Genomic DNA, 14411 nt, shown 5'->3' on the forward strand with positions numbered 1-14411 from the left:
ATGTGACCAATAACATCTGCTAACCATGTGTATGTGACCAATAACATCTGCTAAACATGTGTATGTGACCAATAACATCTACTAAACATGTGTATGTGACCAATAACATCTACTAACCATGTGTATGTGACCAATACTATGTCATTTGATTTGATTTGAACATCCACCCGGCCAGGTATTCAAACCAAACTAACTGCCAACATCCCAAGTATTCTCATATTGCCAACCTGGGTTGAGGTCAATTCAGAATTGAACTCAATTCAAACAATGGAAGCAGAATTTGAATAGAATTTGAATTGAAAGAAGTAGAATGTAATTCAAACCAATTCAAATAAGACATGAAACATTAAAGTCTCATTCATTTCAACATTTATTTTACCAAAAAGATATGCCACTTATTTATTAAGCAACAAATACACATACCATTTCAAATATTAGTTTGATAATAACTCAAAGATGTCACACACTATTTTTTATTTGTCAGTAGATTCCCCTTCCATAACGCAGTATTTGATCTAATGCATTCTGGGAAATGTATTCCGATATTTAAAAACATTAAGGGAATTATTAATTATTGTAGACAACACACAACATGATATTGGAATATTTCCAGACCACTTCAATTATTTAAAATTGTTTTAAGAGAATAAGTTTTAAAAATGAAATGTTTTAACCTTATGCTACATGGTATTGGTAACCCCATACATGTTATCAACATAAACATTACTATGGTGATGTGTTGAATAAATAAGCTATTTGAATATCATTGAATCAAATTATACTTCCCTTTAATTCAAATTCTATTCAAAATTCTGATTCCCGTGGGGTGTGGCCAATTAAAAGACCAATTACAATTCTAGAATTTAAATGGAATTAAAGAACAATTCCCAACTCAATTCACTACCCAACATTCCACTCTGGGATTCTAATTATCATGTCCAGGAGTAGCCTGCTGGTTGGCGCTGTCTTGCATACTTCTATGGCCATTGTCACACTTATCAAGAGAGCACAGGCAGATCTGGCACCAGAATACAGATCTGGCACCAGAATACAGATCTGGCACCAGAATAGTCCAGGAGCTCTCAGCCCAAAGACCCGCTGGACTCATAATGCTATTCAAAATCAGACTCATTTTCTCTGTTTGCTTACGGGCATCGTTTAAATCAACACACCGTGGGGGTCTCATGTCCAAGAGGTTCTGGGTACAAAGACCTGTAGTACTTTTTCACACTACTGTTCCAATCTGAACCATAGGCCAACTGTGCTGTCTTTGATCTTTTCTTTTTCACATTGTCCTTTACGGCACTGTTCCAGGAACCATTGTGGATGCTTAACTAGGCCAATGCAGTACAGCTCAGCTTGGCTCGGCTCAGCTCAGTAAAGTGAAAGGGATATGGGAGTCATGATAGGATGCAGACAGCTTTCTTTGTTTGCTGACATCTAGGAAGTTAATGTAGGCTAGTGGTTATTGGCCTGGTTCTAAATGCCATCTGTCAAATCAGAGGATTCATTGGTCAATATTTCCTCCTGCCTATCTCACTGTTAAAACGGGACTCCTGTTGTGGATCTCCCTGAGGAGTCCCTGGGGAGTAGACTAGTCTACCGTCTCAAGGTCACTCTCACACAGACCCTCTCCACATCACATGGCTAGAGACACTATCAATCTCCATCTCAATCTCTCATTCATTCATAATTAAAAAACATATCCATCATTGTGCTTAACATCACCTGGAGAAGAAACATGTAAGTGTATAAACATGGTTAGGTCTGGACAGAGGAGAAATCTCTTTCCTACTTACCCGTGCATATTTAGAGGAGTAGGGGTCTTCAAACAGTGCCCACATGCGTTTCTGCCAGCGGCCCCAAACCCCCCCTGCCTTGGCATCTGGAGAATCCCCCTGTGCCAGCCTCCTTGTCATCTCATCAGCCTCATCACCAACCCCGTCCCCCTGGTCGGCTGCAATCTCCGGGTCTGGATCATCGTTACCAGTCAGGTCGAGCAGGGCCCCCCCGCCAAAACTATCAAGTGCCTCTTCCGCCTCCCGATGCTGGCTATAGGTCATCCAGCAGCACGGTTCCACGTCCGTCTCGTCGATGCCCCAGAAGGCCAGTTCCTCCTCGTACAGTGGTCCGCAGACATCGGCAGGGCAGTGCAGTTTACCTGTCCGGTAATAATTAAGGATATGGGCGAAAACACCCGGGTGGCGGTCGAAGAAGAATTCCTCATGTTTGTCATCCCAGTCAAAGTGGCTAGGCGCGTCGGGTTCGGCGAGCCAGGATAAGCGGGTGCCGGGCAGGGTACGCAGGGTACCGCGATATGTCTGATGTTTGATACCTCCCACATTTATCACAATGCGATCCTTCTCGTCGCTCAAGCCCATTGCGTCCCTTAGGCATGTCTCCAGTAAGTTCCCGGCATCACAACGGCAACTCTAGGAGCACCGCACGCCTCAACGGGAGGGAGGGAGGGAGGGAGAACTCTCGCAAATGCAACACATGCACACCCGGGATTACCAGGGGAGGGGAGGGGGGGGGGGGGGGGGTAGGATGCTATAGGAAATAGAGCAATGCACAAAATAAATCTGCTGCTGCTATTACAGACTACAGACCCTCAAAGAATACACGTATAGACCTAATTTAGCACATATTCCCACTGATAATGCCAGATGCTCCAACGGTTCTCCAACCTGTCACGGAAATCAATCACCAACCAGACCTACTGGAGGGAGAACACATAATTGCACAAATGATTGTAGTCAATGGCTTCCCATAAACAATGGACGTCACCTCGTAGTGGTATACATCCGAGAGATAAAGATGATGCTATAATTGTTTTGTTTTTCTTTTTATCCAAATCCAACACAATGACTCTCCTCCTGTTGTGGTGGTTTTGGTAGAACCTGTTTATGACATCCACGGGCAGTGAGGTGACTGCTGTGCCAAGGGTGACTGCTGTGCCAAGGGTGACTGCTTTCCGTGGTTCTGAAAGGACAGCACCAGTCTCTCTCTCTCCCTCCTCTCCGAGACACCCTCCTTGCTATTCAGACTGCTACCCTTCCTCTCATGTATCTACTGTCGCTTACCCCCTCCCCTAAAGAACACAGAAAAATCCAGTTTTCCGTTGAACGAAACCGATAACTGTAAAGATCAGGCGCCGCGCCTTTTATTCTCACGCAGGTGTCTGTATGTTAATCTTCAGCCGGTAATTGTTGTTTTCGTGTATGCATTTTGACGGACCGATGCGAGTGATTCCCTCGTGCTTAGAGCCTGCAGGAGGGCGAGCAGTCAACCGTGTTCACGGGTGTGAAGTCTCAAGAAGATAAACGACGGAAGGCAAGAAGGCACGCGCACGTCCTATGTTCTCTGTATTTGTGTGCTCGCGGTGGGTAAGGATTCTCTTTAGAATTGTCACGAACTCAGAACAACGTTGGTTCTGGAAACACCGTAGAGGAAGAAGAGGAGGAGGAAGACGAGGGAGTAGGACTGTCAGACTAGAGACTCACCATATGTCTAAAAAAAAATTTAAAAAAAAAAAAAACACCGAAAATATAAGCTAACAATAAATCATTGTTGACAGCTGGTTCCCTCTCTCCCTAGTTTCACCTCGTCTCAAATGACACGGAGCATGCCAAGTCATAACCATTGTTCTGTTTTAACTGTCAGTCATGGAGTTCATGCGTTCACTGATTTGTTTGCGTTATTTGCCAGCGAGGCAACCCCACCCCTTTTCCATCCTTAAGTTCTTTATTTGTTACAGTATACTTAAGTATTTTTTGACCGTTGTCCGAACCGACAGTCTGACGTAGTCAATAGGTTTTTATTTTTGAGGGCTTGCTGGATATGACCCTTACATCATTAGGCTAAACGCCTAATCACATCCCACATCAAACAAGGAAAATAAATGTATGCAAATGAATCAAATCAAACTCTATTTATGGAGCCAATTTCGTACAGGGGATGCATTTCATAGTGTTTAACGAAATATTACGCTCAACAACAACAACAACACAAAAAATAGAATGTAAATGAATATAAAGAAAAAAAACAAAGAATTTATGAAAATGTTTTCCCTTTTTATACAACGTGATTTTGTACGAACAGAGACAGACAACCCATGGTGCCACAACGGCCTCTGATTTCAATTCCCTCTCTCCGCCGTATGGTAGGAGGCTATAATAAAATCGTCATGATGTCATTATGCCCATTGCCAACAGAGATAGTGATGTTGCCCATGAACACTGAACAACAATGTAAACGCAATATGCAACCATTTCAAATATTTTTACTGAGTTACAGTTCACATAAGAAAATCAGTCAATATAAATTAATTAGGCCCTAATCTATGGATTTCACATGACTGGGAATTCAGATATACGCATCTGTTGGTCACAGATAACGTAAAAAAAAAAAAAAAAAAAAAGTATGGACGTTGGATCAGAAAACCAGTCTGTATCTGGTGTGACCACTATTTGCCTGATGCAGCGTGACACATCTCCTTCGCATAGAGTTGATCAGGTTGTTGATTGCGGCATGTGTAATGTTGTCCCACTCCTCTTCAATGGCTGTGCGGAGTTGCTGGATATTGGTGGGAACTGGAACACGCTGTCGTATGCATCGATCCAGAGCATCCCAAACATGCTCAATGGGTGACATGTCTGATGAGTAATGCAGCTCGTGGAAGAACTGGGACATTTTCAGCTTCCAGGAATTGTGTACAGATCCTTGTGACATGGGGCTGTGCATTATCATGCTGAAACATGAGATGATGGCGGGGGATGAATGGCACGACAACGGGCCTCAGGATCTCGTCACGGTATCTTTGTGGGTTCAAATTGCCATTCATAAAATGCAATTGTGTTCATTGTCTGTAGTTTATGCCTGCCCATACCATAATCCCGCTGCCACAATGGGGCACTCTGTTCACAACATTGACATAAGCAAAATGCATTGCCCAGTGAAGTCGATTTTATTTAAGCTCATGAAACATGGGACCAACATTTAGTTCCCTGTAGGCTACCTCAGTCATCTTAGTGCCTCCTCAATATTACTATGACATTGCACTAGGTGTGCGAACTTGAGTGTTTAGCAACCCAAAAGTTGCATGTTTGTATCTCATCATGGACAATTTTAGCTACTTAGCAACTACTTACTACTTTTCAGATACTTTGCAACTACTTAGCATGCTAGCTAACCCTTCCCCTAACCTAACCCTAACCGTAACCCCTAAGCCTAGCTAACGTTAGCCACAACTAATTGGAATTTGTAACATATACACTACCATTCCAAAGTTTGGGGTCACTTAGAAATGTCCTTGTTTTTGAAAGAAAAGCAATTTTTTTGTCCATTAACATCAAAATGATCAGAAATACAATATAGATGTTGTAAATGTTGTAAATTACTATTGTAGCTGGAAACGACAGATTTTTTAATGGAATATCTACATAGGTGTACAGAGGCCCATTATCAGCAACCATCACTCCTGTGTTCCAATGGCACATTGTGTTAGCTAATCCAAGTTTATCGTTTTAAAAGGCTAATTGATCATTAGAAAACCCTTTTGCGATTATGTTAGCACAGCTGAAAACTGTTGTCCTGATTAAAGAAGCAATAAAACTGTCCTTCTTTAGACTAGTTGAGTATCTGGAGAATCAGCATTTGTGGGTTCAATTACAGGCTCAAAATGTCCAGAAACAAATAACTTTCTTCTGACACTCATCAGTCTATTCTTGTTCTGAGAAATTAAGGCTATTTCAATGCGATAAATTGCCAAGAAACTGAAGAACTTGTACAACGCTGTGTGCTACTCCCTTCACAGAACAGCGCAAACTGTCTCTAACCAGAATAGAAAGAGGAGTGGGAGGACCCGGTGCACAACTGAGCAAGAGGACCAGTAGAGTGTCTAGTTTGAGAAAAAGACGCCTCACAAGTTCTCAACTGGCAGCTTCATTAAATAGTACCAGCAAAACACAAGTCTCAACAGTGAAGAGGCGTCCCCCGGGATGCTGGCCTTCTAGGCATAGTTGCAAAGAAAAATCCATATCTCAGACTGGCAAATAAAAATAAAAGATTAAGATGGGCAAAAGAACACAGACACTGGACAGAGAGATGGCTTTTTCTTTGCAACTCTGCCCAGAAGGCTAGCATCCTTGATTTGGATGAAGATTTTTACTTCAATCATACTGCTCACCCCCGGGTCAGGGCCTAATCCCAGACACTCGGAAGAGAGAAAGACGGCGATATAGAGGTCAAAGTGAGGTCAAAGTGCGGGCACCATGATGAAACTATGGCGGCCAGTAAATTAACTGCCTCTACCCTCTCTACAATTGGCGAATGTACGAAACATTGGACGAGCTCCGTTTGAGACTATCCTATCAACGGGACCTGAAGAACTGTAACGTCCTATGTTTCTTGGAAACTTGGCTGAAGAAGTTCATAGGTAATATTCTAGCTGGTTTTTCTGTGCAGTGGCAGAACAGAACGGTAGCATCAGGTAAGCTCAAGGGGGATGGTGTGTCTCTTTGTTAACAACAGCTGGTGTGTGATCTCTAATATTAAGGAAGTCTTGAGGTTCTGCTCGTCTAAGGTAGAGTATCTCATGATAAGCTGTAGACCACACTATTTACCAAGAGAGTTTTAATCTGCTGACACTAAGACCACACTCAACGAGCTGTATAGGGCCATAACCAAACAAGAACATGCTCATCCAGAGGTAGAGCTCCTAGTGGCCGATGATTTTATACAGGAAAACTGAAATCCGTTTGACCTCATTTCTACCAGCATGTCAACTGTGCAACCAGAGGCGAAAGATCATCTTAACTACACACACAAAGACGCATACAAAGCTCACCCTCACTTTGGCAAATCTGACCATAACTTTATCCTCCTGATTCCTGCTTAAAAGTAAAAACTCAAACAGGAAGTACCAGTGACACGCTCAATACAGAAGTGGTCAGATGAAGCCAATCCTAAGCTACAATACTTTTTCCTTTAGCACATACTGGAATATGTTCCAGGACTCATCCAATGGCATTGAGGAGTTTACCACATCAGTCACCGGTGCATCAACGATGTTGTCCCTAAAGTGCCGATACTTAAATATCTCAACCAGAAGCCATGGATTACAGGCAACATCCGCACTGAGCTAAAGGCTAGAGCTGCTGCTTTCAAGGAGTGGGACACTAAACTGAACACTTAGAATAAATCCTGCTATGCCTCCGACAAACCATTAAACAGGAAAAGTGTCCATACAGGACTAAGATCTAATCCTACTACACCAGCTCTGACACTCGTCAGGTGACAGGGCTTGCAAACTATCACGGATTACAAAGGGAAACCAGCCAAGAGCTGCTCAGTGATGCAAGCCTTCCAGGCATACTAAGTGCCTTTTATACTCGCTTTGAGGCAAGCAACACTGAACCATGCGTGAGAGCACCAGCTGTTCCGGACAACTGTGTGATCACACTCTCCATAGCCAATGTGAGTAAGACGTTTAAACAAGTCATTATTCACAAGGCTGCAGGGCCAGACGGATTACCAGGACACGTACTCAAAGCATGAGCTGACCAGCTGGCAAGTGACTTCACTGACATTTTCATCCTCTCCCTGACCCAGTCTCTAATAACTACATGTTTCAAGCATAGCACCATAGTCCCTGTGTCCAAGAACTCCAAGGTAACCTGTCTAAATGACTATCGCCCCTTAGCACTCACATCTGTAGCCATGAAATGCTACTCTGGACCCACTCCAATTCGTATACCGCCGAACAGATCCACAGATGACGCAATCGATATTTCACTCCACACTGCCCTTTCCCACCTGGACAAAAGGAACACCTATGGGAGAATGCTGTTCAATGACTACAGCTCAGTGTTTAACACCGTAGTACAGTCCAAGCTCATCACTAAGCTAATGATCCAGGGACTAATCACCTCCCTCTGCAACTGGATCCTGGACTTCCTGACAGGCCACCCCCAGGTGGTGAGGGTAGGCAACAACACATCCACCACACTGATCCTCAACACGGGGGCCCCTCAGGGGTGCATGCTTAGTTCCCTCCTGTACTCCTTGTTCATACTTACTGTATGACCTGGCAAAGATATACAGGGGTGCCATGAACACTTGCCGGCATCTAGCTGATCTAGGGTGTAAATCATTAGTTAATCAACAGTTGCAAACAATAGTTTCTATTGGACAAATTCAGGTATGTTTATCCCCATTTCCGTGTTTCCTTCCATTTAAGAGATGTTCTTCAACAGAATGGGCAGAATGAATACACCCCGGGTCGAGCCTAAACACAGTTCACTTCCATAGCAGCCACGTTGTATTCCGTCTCGCATCTATGCGCTCTCCCCCTCTCACATTTTCCCTTCGTTTGTGGACTTCAATTCACAAGACATCAGCTGTATGTGACTAGGCCAAAAAACCTTTCCAAGCCAAAACATATAACCGCTAAACACGGCCTACATAGTTGTCACCATATTAGCTAAAGTAACGTCATAGTCAACACTGACTATCCTACCGATCCTCGACTTCGGCGACGTCATCTACAAAATTGCTTCCAACACTCTACTCAGCAAACTGGATGCAGTTTATCACAGTGCCATCCGTTTTGTCACTAAAGCACCTTATACCACCCACCACTGGGACTTGTATGCTCTAGTCGGCTGGCCCTCGCTACATATTCGTCGCCAGACCCACTGGCTCCAGGTCATCTACAAGTCCATGCTAGGTAAAGCTCCGCCTTATCTCAGTTCACTGGTTACGATGGTAACACCCATCCGTAGCACGCGCTCCAGCAGGTGTATCTCACTGATCATCCCTAAAGCCAACACCTCATTTGGCCGCCTTTCGTTCCAGTTCTCTGCTGCCTGTGACTGGAACGAATTGCAAAAATCGCTGAAGTTGGAGACTTTTATCTCCCTCACCAACTTCAAACATCTGCTATCTGAGCAGCTAACCGATCGCTGCAGCTGTACATAGTCTATTGGTAAATAGCCCACCCATTTTCACCTACCTCATCCCCATACTGTTTTTATTTATTTATTTTTATTTTTCTGCTCTTTTGCACACCAATATCTCTACCTGTACATAACCATCTGATCATTTATCACTCCAGTGTTAATCTGCATAATTGTAATTATTTGCCTACCTTCTCATGCCTTTTGCACACAATGTATATATAGACTCCCCTTTTTTCTACTGTGTTATTGACTTGTTAATTGTTTACTCCATGTGTAACTCTGTGTTGTCTGTTCACACTGCTATGCCTTATCTTGGCCAGATCGCAGTTGCAAATGAGAACTTGTTCTCAACTAGCCTACCTGGTTAAATAAAGGTGAAATAAAATAAATAAAATAAAAAACACAGCTAATATAACTAATGCATTAGTAAACCTGCTACAATCATACAGTAATGTTAGTGTATAGTCAGTAAGCAGTTATACCGGTGGGCCCTGTTGACAAAACATTTTTTAAACCAAAAGCTTACCTTGGAAGAGTTCCAGTGTTGTGTTGAATAGTTATAGCCAGCTAGCTAACATAGCATCCCTCTGTTATAGCCAGCTAGCTAACATAGCATCCCTCTGTTATAGCCAGCTAGCTAACATAGCATCCCTCTGTTTTAGCAGAGTGTTTGAGTAGGCTAAACTAGCTAGCTGCATTTGTTAGCTAAGTAGGTGAAGCTGAAAAAAATGTAATCGCTCTCTCTTGCTTCTCCTTTTTTGAAAAAATGAATTTGTTAAAAACTGTTCAACTACACACCATATTTTATGCACTGCAGTGCTAGCTAGCTGTATCTTATGCTTTCAGTACTATATTCATTATCTGATCCTTTGATTGGGTGGACAACATGTCAGTTCATGCTGCAAGAGCTCTGATAGGTTGGAGGACATCCTCCGGGAAGTTGTCATCATTACTGAGTAGTCTATGGATGGGGGTGAGAACAATGAGCCTCCTAGGTTTTGTATTGAAGTCAATATACCCATTGGACGACATAAGCTAGCTGTCCTCAGCTACACCATGGTGCTACCCTACAGAGTGATGTTGAGGCTACTGAAGACCATTGCAAAACAGTGTGTTTTAATCAATTATTTGTTGACGTGAATATATCTAAAAAAGGATAACTTTAATGTTTTACCGTTTTTTATTTACAGTGGGGCAAAAAGTATTTAGTCAGCCACCAATTGTGCAAGTTCTCCCACTTAAGAAGATGAGAGAGGCCTGTAATTTTCATCATAGGTACACTTCAACTATGACAGACAAAATTAGAAAAACTTTTTTTTAATGAATTTATTTGCAAATTATGGTGGGAAATAAGTATTTGGTCAATAACAAAAGTTTATCTCAATACTTTGTTATATACCATTTGTTGGCAATGACAGAGGTCTTCACAAGGTTTTCACACACTGTTGCTGGTATTTTGGCCCATTCCTCCATGCAGATCTCCTCTAGAGCAGTGATGTTTTGGGGCTGTTGCTGGGCAACACGGACTTTCAACTCCCTCCAAAGATTTTCTATGGGGTTGAGATCTGGAGACTGGCTACTCCAGGACCTTGACATGCTTCTTACGAAGCCACTCCTTCATTGCCCGGGCAGTGTGTTTGGGATAATTGTCATGCTGAAAGACCCAGCCACGTTTCATCTTCAATGCCCTTGCTGATGGAAGGAGGTTTTCACTCAAAATCGAACGATACATGGCCCCATTCATTCTTTCCTTTACACGGATCAGTCGTCCTGATGCCTTTACAGAAAAACAGCCCCAAAGCATGATGTTTCCACCCCCATGCTTCACAGTAGGTATGGTGTTCTTTGGATGTAACTCAGAATTTTTGTCCTCCAAACACGACGAGTTGAGTTTTTACCAAAAAGTTCTATTTTGGTTTCATCTGAACATATGACATTCTCCCAATCTTCTTCTGAATCATCCAAATGCTCTCTAGCAAACTTCAGACGGGCCTAGACATGTACTGGCTTAAGCAGGGGGACACGTCTGGCACTGCAGGATTTGATTCCCTTGCGGCGTAGTGTGTTACTGATGGTAGTCTTTGTTACTTTGGTCCCGGCTCTCTGCAGGTCATTCACTAGGTGTGGTTCTGGGATTTTTGCTCACCGTTCTTGTGATAATTTTGACCCCACGGGGTGAGATCTTGCATGGAGACCCAGATCGAGGGAGATTATGAGTGGTCTTGTATGTCTTCCATTTCCTAATAATTGCTCCCACAGTTGATTTCTTCAAACCAAGCTGCTTACCTATTGCAGATTCAGTCTTTCCATCCTGGTGCAGGTCTACAATTTTGTTTCTGGTGTCCTTTGACAGCTCTTTGGTCTTGGCCATAGTGGAGTTTGGAGTGTGAGTGTTTGAGGTTGTGGACAGGTGTCTTTTATACTGATAACAAGTTCAAACAGGTGCCATTAATACAGGTAACGCGGGTGGAGGACAGAGGAGCGACTTAAAGAAGAAGTTACAGGTCTGTGAGAGCCAGAATTCTTGCTTATTTGTAGGTGACCAAATACTTATTTTCCACCATAATTTGCAAATAAATTCATTAAAAATCCTACAGTGTGATTTTCTGGATTTTTTTTCTCATTTTGTCTGTCATAGTTGAAGTGTACCTATGATGAAAATTACAGGCCTCTCTCATCTTTTTAAGTGGGAGAACTTGCACAATTGGTGGCTGACTAAATACTTTTTTGCCCCACTGTATATGAAATTCTCTGAGGAGGATGGTCCTCCCCTTCCTCCTCCTGCGGAGTCTCCACGCCTACTAACTGATAAACTAAACTGTATATCAAAAGGGTCAGAGCTGAGCCTCTGTAGCTGTGGCAGGGAGGCAGGAGGACGTCGCTGGGAATGATGTCTGTATTCCAAATGGCACTCTATTCCATATATAGTCCACCACCAACAGAGCCCTAGTCAAGAGTAGTGCACTATATAGGGAATAGGGTGCCAGCTCTGGTCAAAAGTAGTGCCCTAAATAGGGAATAGGGTCCCATAGGCCTATGGTCTAAAGTAGTGCACTATATAGGGAATAGGGTGCTATAGGCCTATGGTCTAAAGTAGTGCACTATGTAGGGAATAGGGTGCTATAGGCTCTGGTCTAAAGTAGTGCACTATATAGGGAATAGGGTGCTATAGACTCTGGTCTAAAGTAGTGCACTACATAGGGAATAGGGTGCTATTAGGGACGTATCTGAAGTGCTAACATGAAAGAAGCCTTGATCTCATTGGAAGCACTGGAAGTGTTACATATGATGCTGTACTGTGTTCACTGTTAAGCAACAGGCAGCATGGCCTGCTTTAAAACTACAAATAGTCATTTATGTCATTAGTTGAAACAGTCCTTTGAACAGTGATTTTGTCAAAACAAAGCAGCCCAAGGGAAACTTTAGAGAATCCACCTTTGTGCTAATTCTTCCAAAGGGTTTTTAGTGGTTTGTTTCTAATTTCATTCAGTGTGTGGCTGACTGTTTTAGGATGGAAATTGTACTTTTGTTTCCATTCTGATGGTGGGCCTGACTGATTTGTTTCAGTTCTGATGGTGGGCCTGACTGATTTGTTTCAGTTCGGATGGTGGGCCTGACTGATTTATTTCAGTTCTGATGGTGGGCCTGACTGATTTGTTTCAGTTCTGATGGTGGGCCTGACTGATTTATTTCCATTCTGATGGTGGGCCTGACTGATTTGTTTCAGTTCTGATGGTGGGCCTGACTGATGTGTTTCAGTTCTGATGGTGGGCCTGACTGATTTGTTTCAGTTCTGATGGTGGGCCTGACTGATGTGTTTCAGTTCTGATGGTGGGCCTGACTGATTTGTTTCAGTTCTGATGGTGGGCCTGGGTTTTTAGCAGTTTAATTAAATGTATTCAGTGCGCGCAAGGGAACCACACCTGTAAAGCCATTTACACACCTGCATAAGATACGTCTCAATACCAACTACTGAGAAGAGCGTAGGAAAGGGGTACATTTCCTAAGTCTGAATCGGCCCAATGTGCACTACTGTTAACCGGAACCCTATGGGCTTTGGAGAGTAGTGCACTATATAGGGAATAGGTTGCCAGCTCTGGTCAAGAGTAGTGCACTATATAGAATAGGGTGCCAGCCCTGGTCAAGAGTAGTGCACTATATAGGGAATAGGGTGCCATTTAGGATTCCAACTATATGGTATTTCTATTCCCATCAGCTTTTAAAGTGACGCATGGTACTTAGGCTATATTGAGGTAAGCAATCCATGGTACTCAGTCTATAGTGAGGTAAACCATCCATCGTACTCAGGCTATAGTGATGGGATTAAACACCTCCCTCTGAAACTGGGTCCTGGACTTTCTGATGGGCCACCCCCAAGTGGTAAGAGAAGGCAACAACATCTACCACGCTCATCCTCAACAACAGGGCCCCTCACGGGTGTGTGCTCCGTCCCATCCTGTATTCTCTGTTCACCCACGACTGCGCATGACTACAACACCATCATTACATTTTTTCGACAACACGACAGTGGTAGGCTTGATCACCGACGACGATGACAGCCTGTTGGATAGGAGAGACCATGTGGCCGTGTGGTGCCAGGACAACAACCTCTCCCTCAACAGGATCAAGACAAAGGAGATGATTGTGGACTATAGGGAATGGAGAGCCGAGCACGCAACGGGGCTGAAGTGGAGCGGGTCGAGAGCTTCAAGTTCCTTGGTGTCCACATCACTAAGGATCAATTCCAAAACACACCAACACAGTCATAAAGAAGGCACAACAATTCAAGAGGCTGAAAATATTTGGGCCTCAGATCCTCAAAAAGGTTCTACAGCTGTATCTTGACTAGTTGCGTCACTGCCTGGTATGGAAACTGCTTGGCATCTGACCTCAAGGCACTACAGAGGGTAGTGCATACGGCCCAGTACATCACTGGGGCAGAGCTCCCTGCCATCCAGGACCTCTATACCAGGCGGTGTCAGAGGAAGGCCTTAAGAAATTATCAAAAGACTCCAGCCACCCATGTCATAGACCAGGGGATTGGCATTTACAGTCCTCAAGGGCCACCTGATTGGTGTCACAGTTTTGTCCCAGCCCCAGCTAACACACCTGACTCCAATAATCACCTAATCATGATCTTCAGTTTAGAATGACATTTGATTAATCATCTGTGTCTTGCTAGGGATGTAGAAAAAGTGAAACCAAGTGACGCCCTTGGAGTTGCCCACCCCTGTCATAGACGGTTCTCTGCTACTGCAAAGCAAGTGGCACCGATGCACCAAGTCTGGAAACAACAGGCTCCTTAACAGCTTCTACCCCCAAGCCATAAGACTGCTGAACAATTAATCAAATGGCCACTGGACTATTTACATTGACACCCATTATTATAATATTTGTTTGACTCTTGCACTGGCTCTATGCACACTCACACACTCTGCTGCCACTCTGTCT

The 14411-nt window shown here is 43.5% G+C and overlaps 1 protein-coding gene across 2 annotated transcripts in view; it reads right to left on the reverse strand.

Annotated features, from left to right (window-relative positions):
• The window catches only part of kcnc1b (potassium voltage-gated channel, Shaw-related subfamily, member 1b), a 71965-nt gene extending 68256 nt beyond the window's left edge, over nt 1–3709 (reverse strand). For both annotated transcript variants that reach the window (XM_036968853.1, XM_036968852.1), the window contains exon 1: nt 1800–3709. In XM_036968853.1, the coding sequence (XP_036824748.1) occupies nt 1800–2381 (582 nt within the window). In that variant the 5' untranslated portion in view covers nt 2382–3709. The remainder of the gene's footprint in view (nt 1–1799) is intronic.
• Nucleotides 3710–14411: the final 10702 nt, after the last annotated feature.

This window comes from Oncorhynchus mykiss, chromosome 30, assembly GCF_013265735.2.
Source record: "Oncorhynchus mykiss isolate Arlee chromosome 30, USDA_OmykA_1.1, whole genome shotgun sequence".
NCBI lineage: Eukaryota > Metazoa > Chordata > Actinopteri > Salmoniformes > Salmonidae > Oncorhynchus > Oncorhynchus mykiss.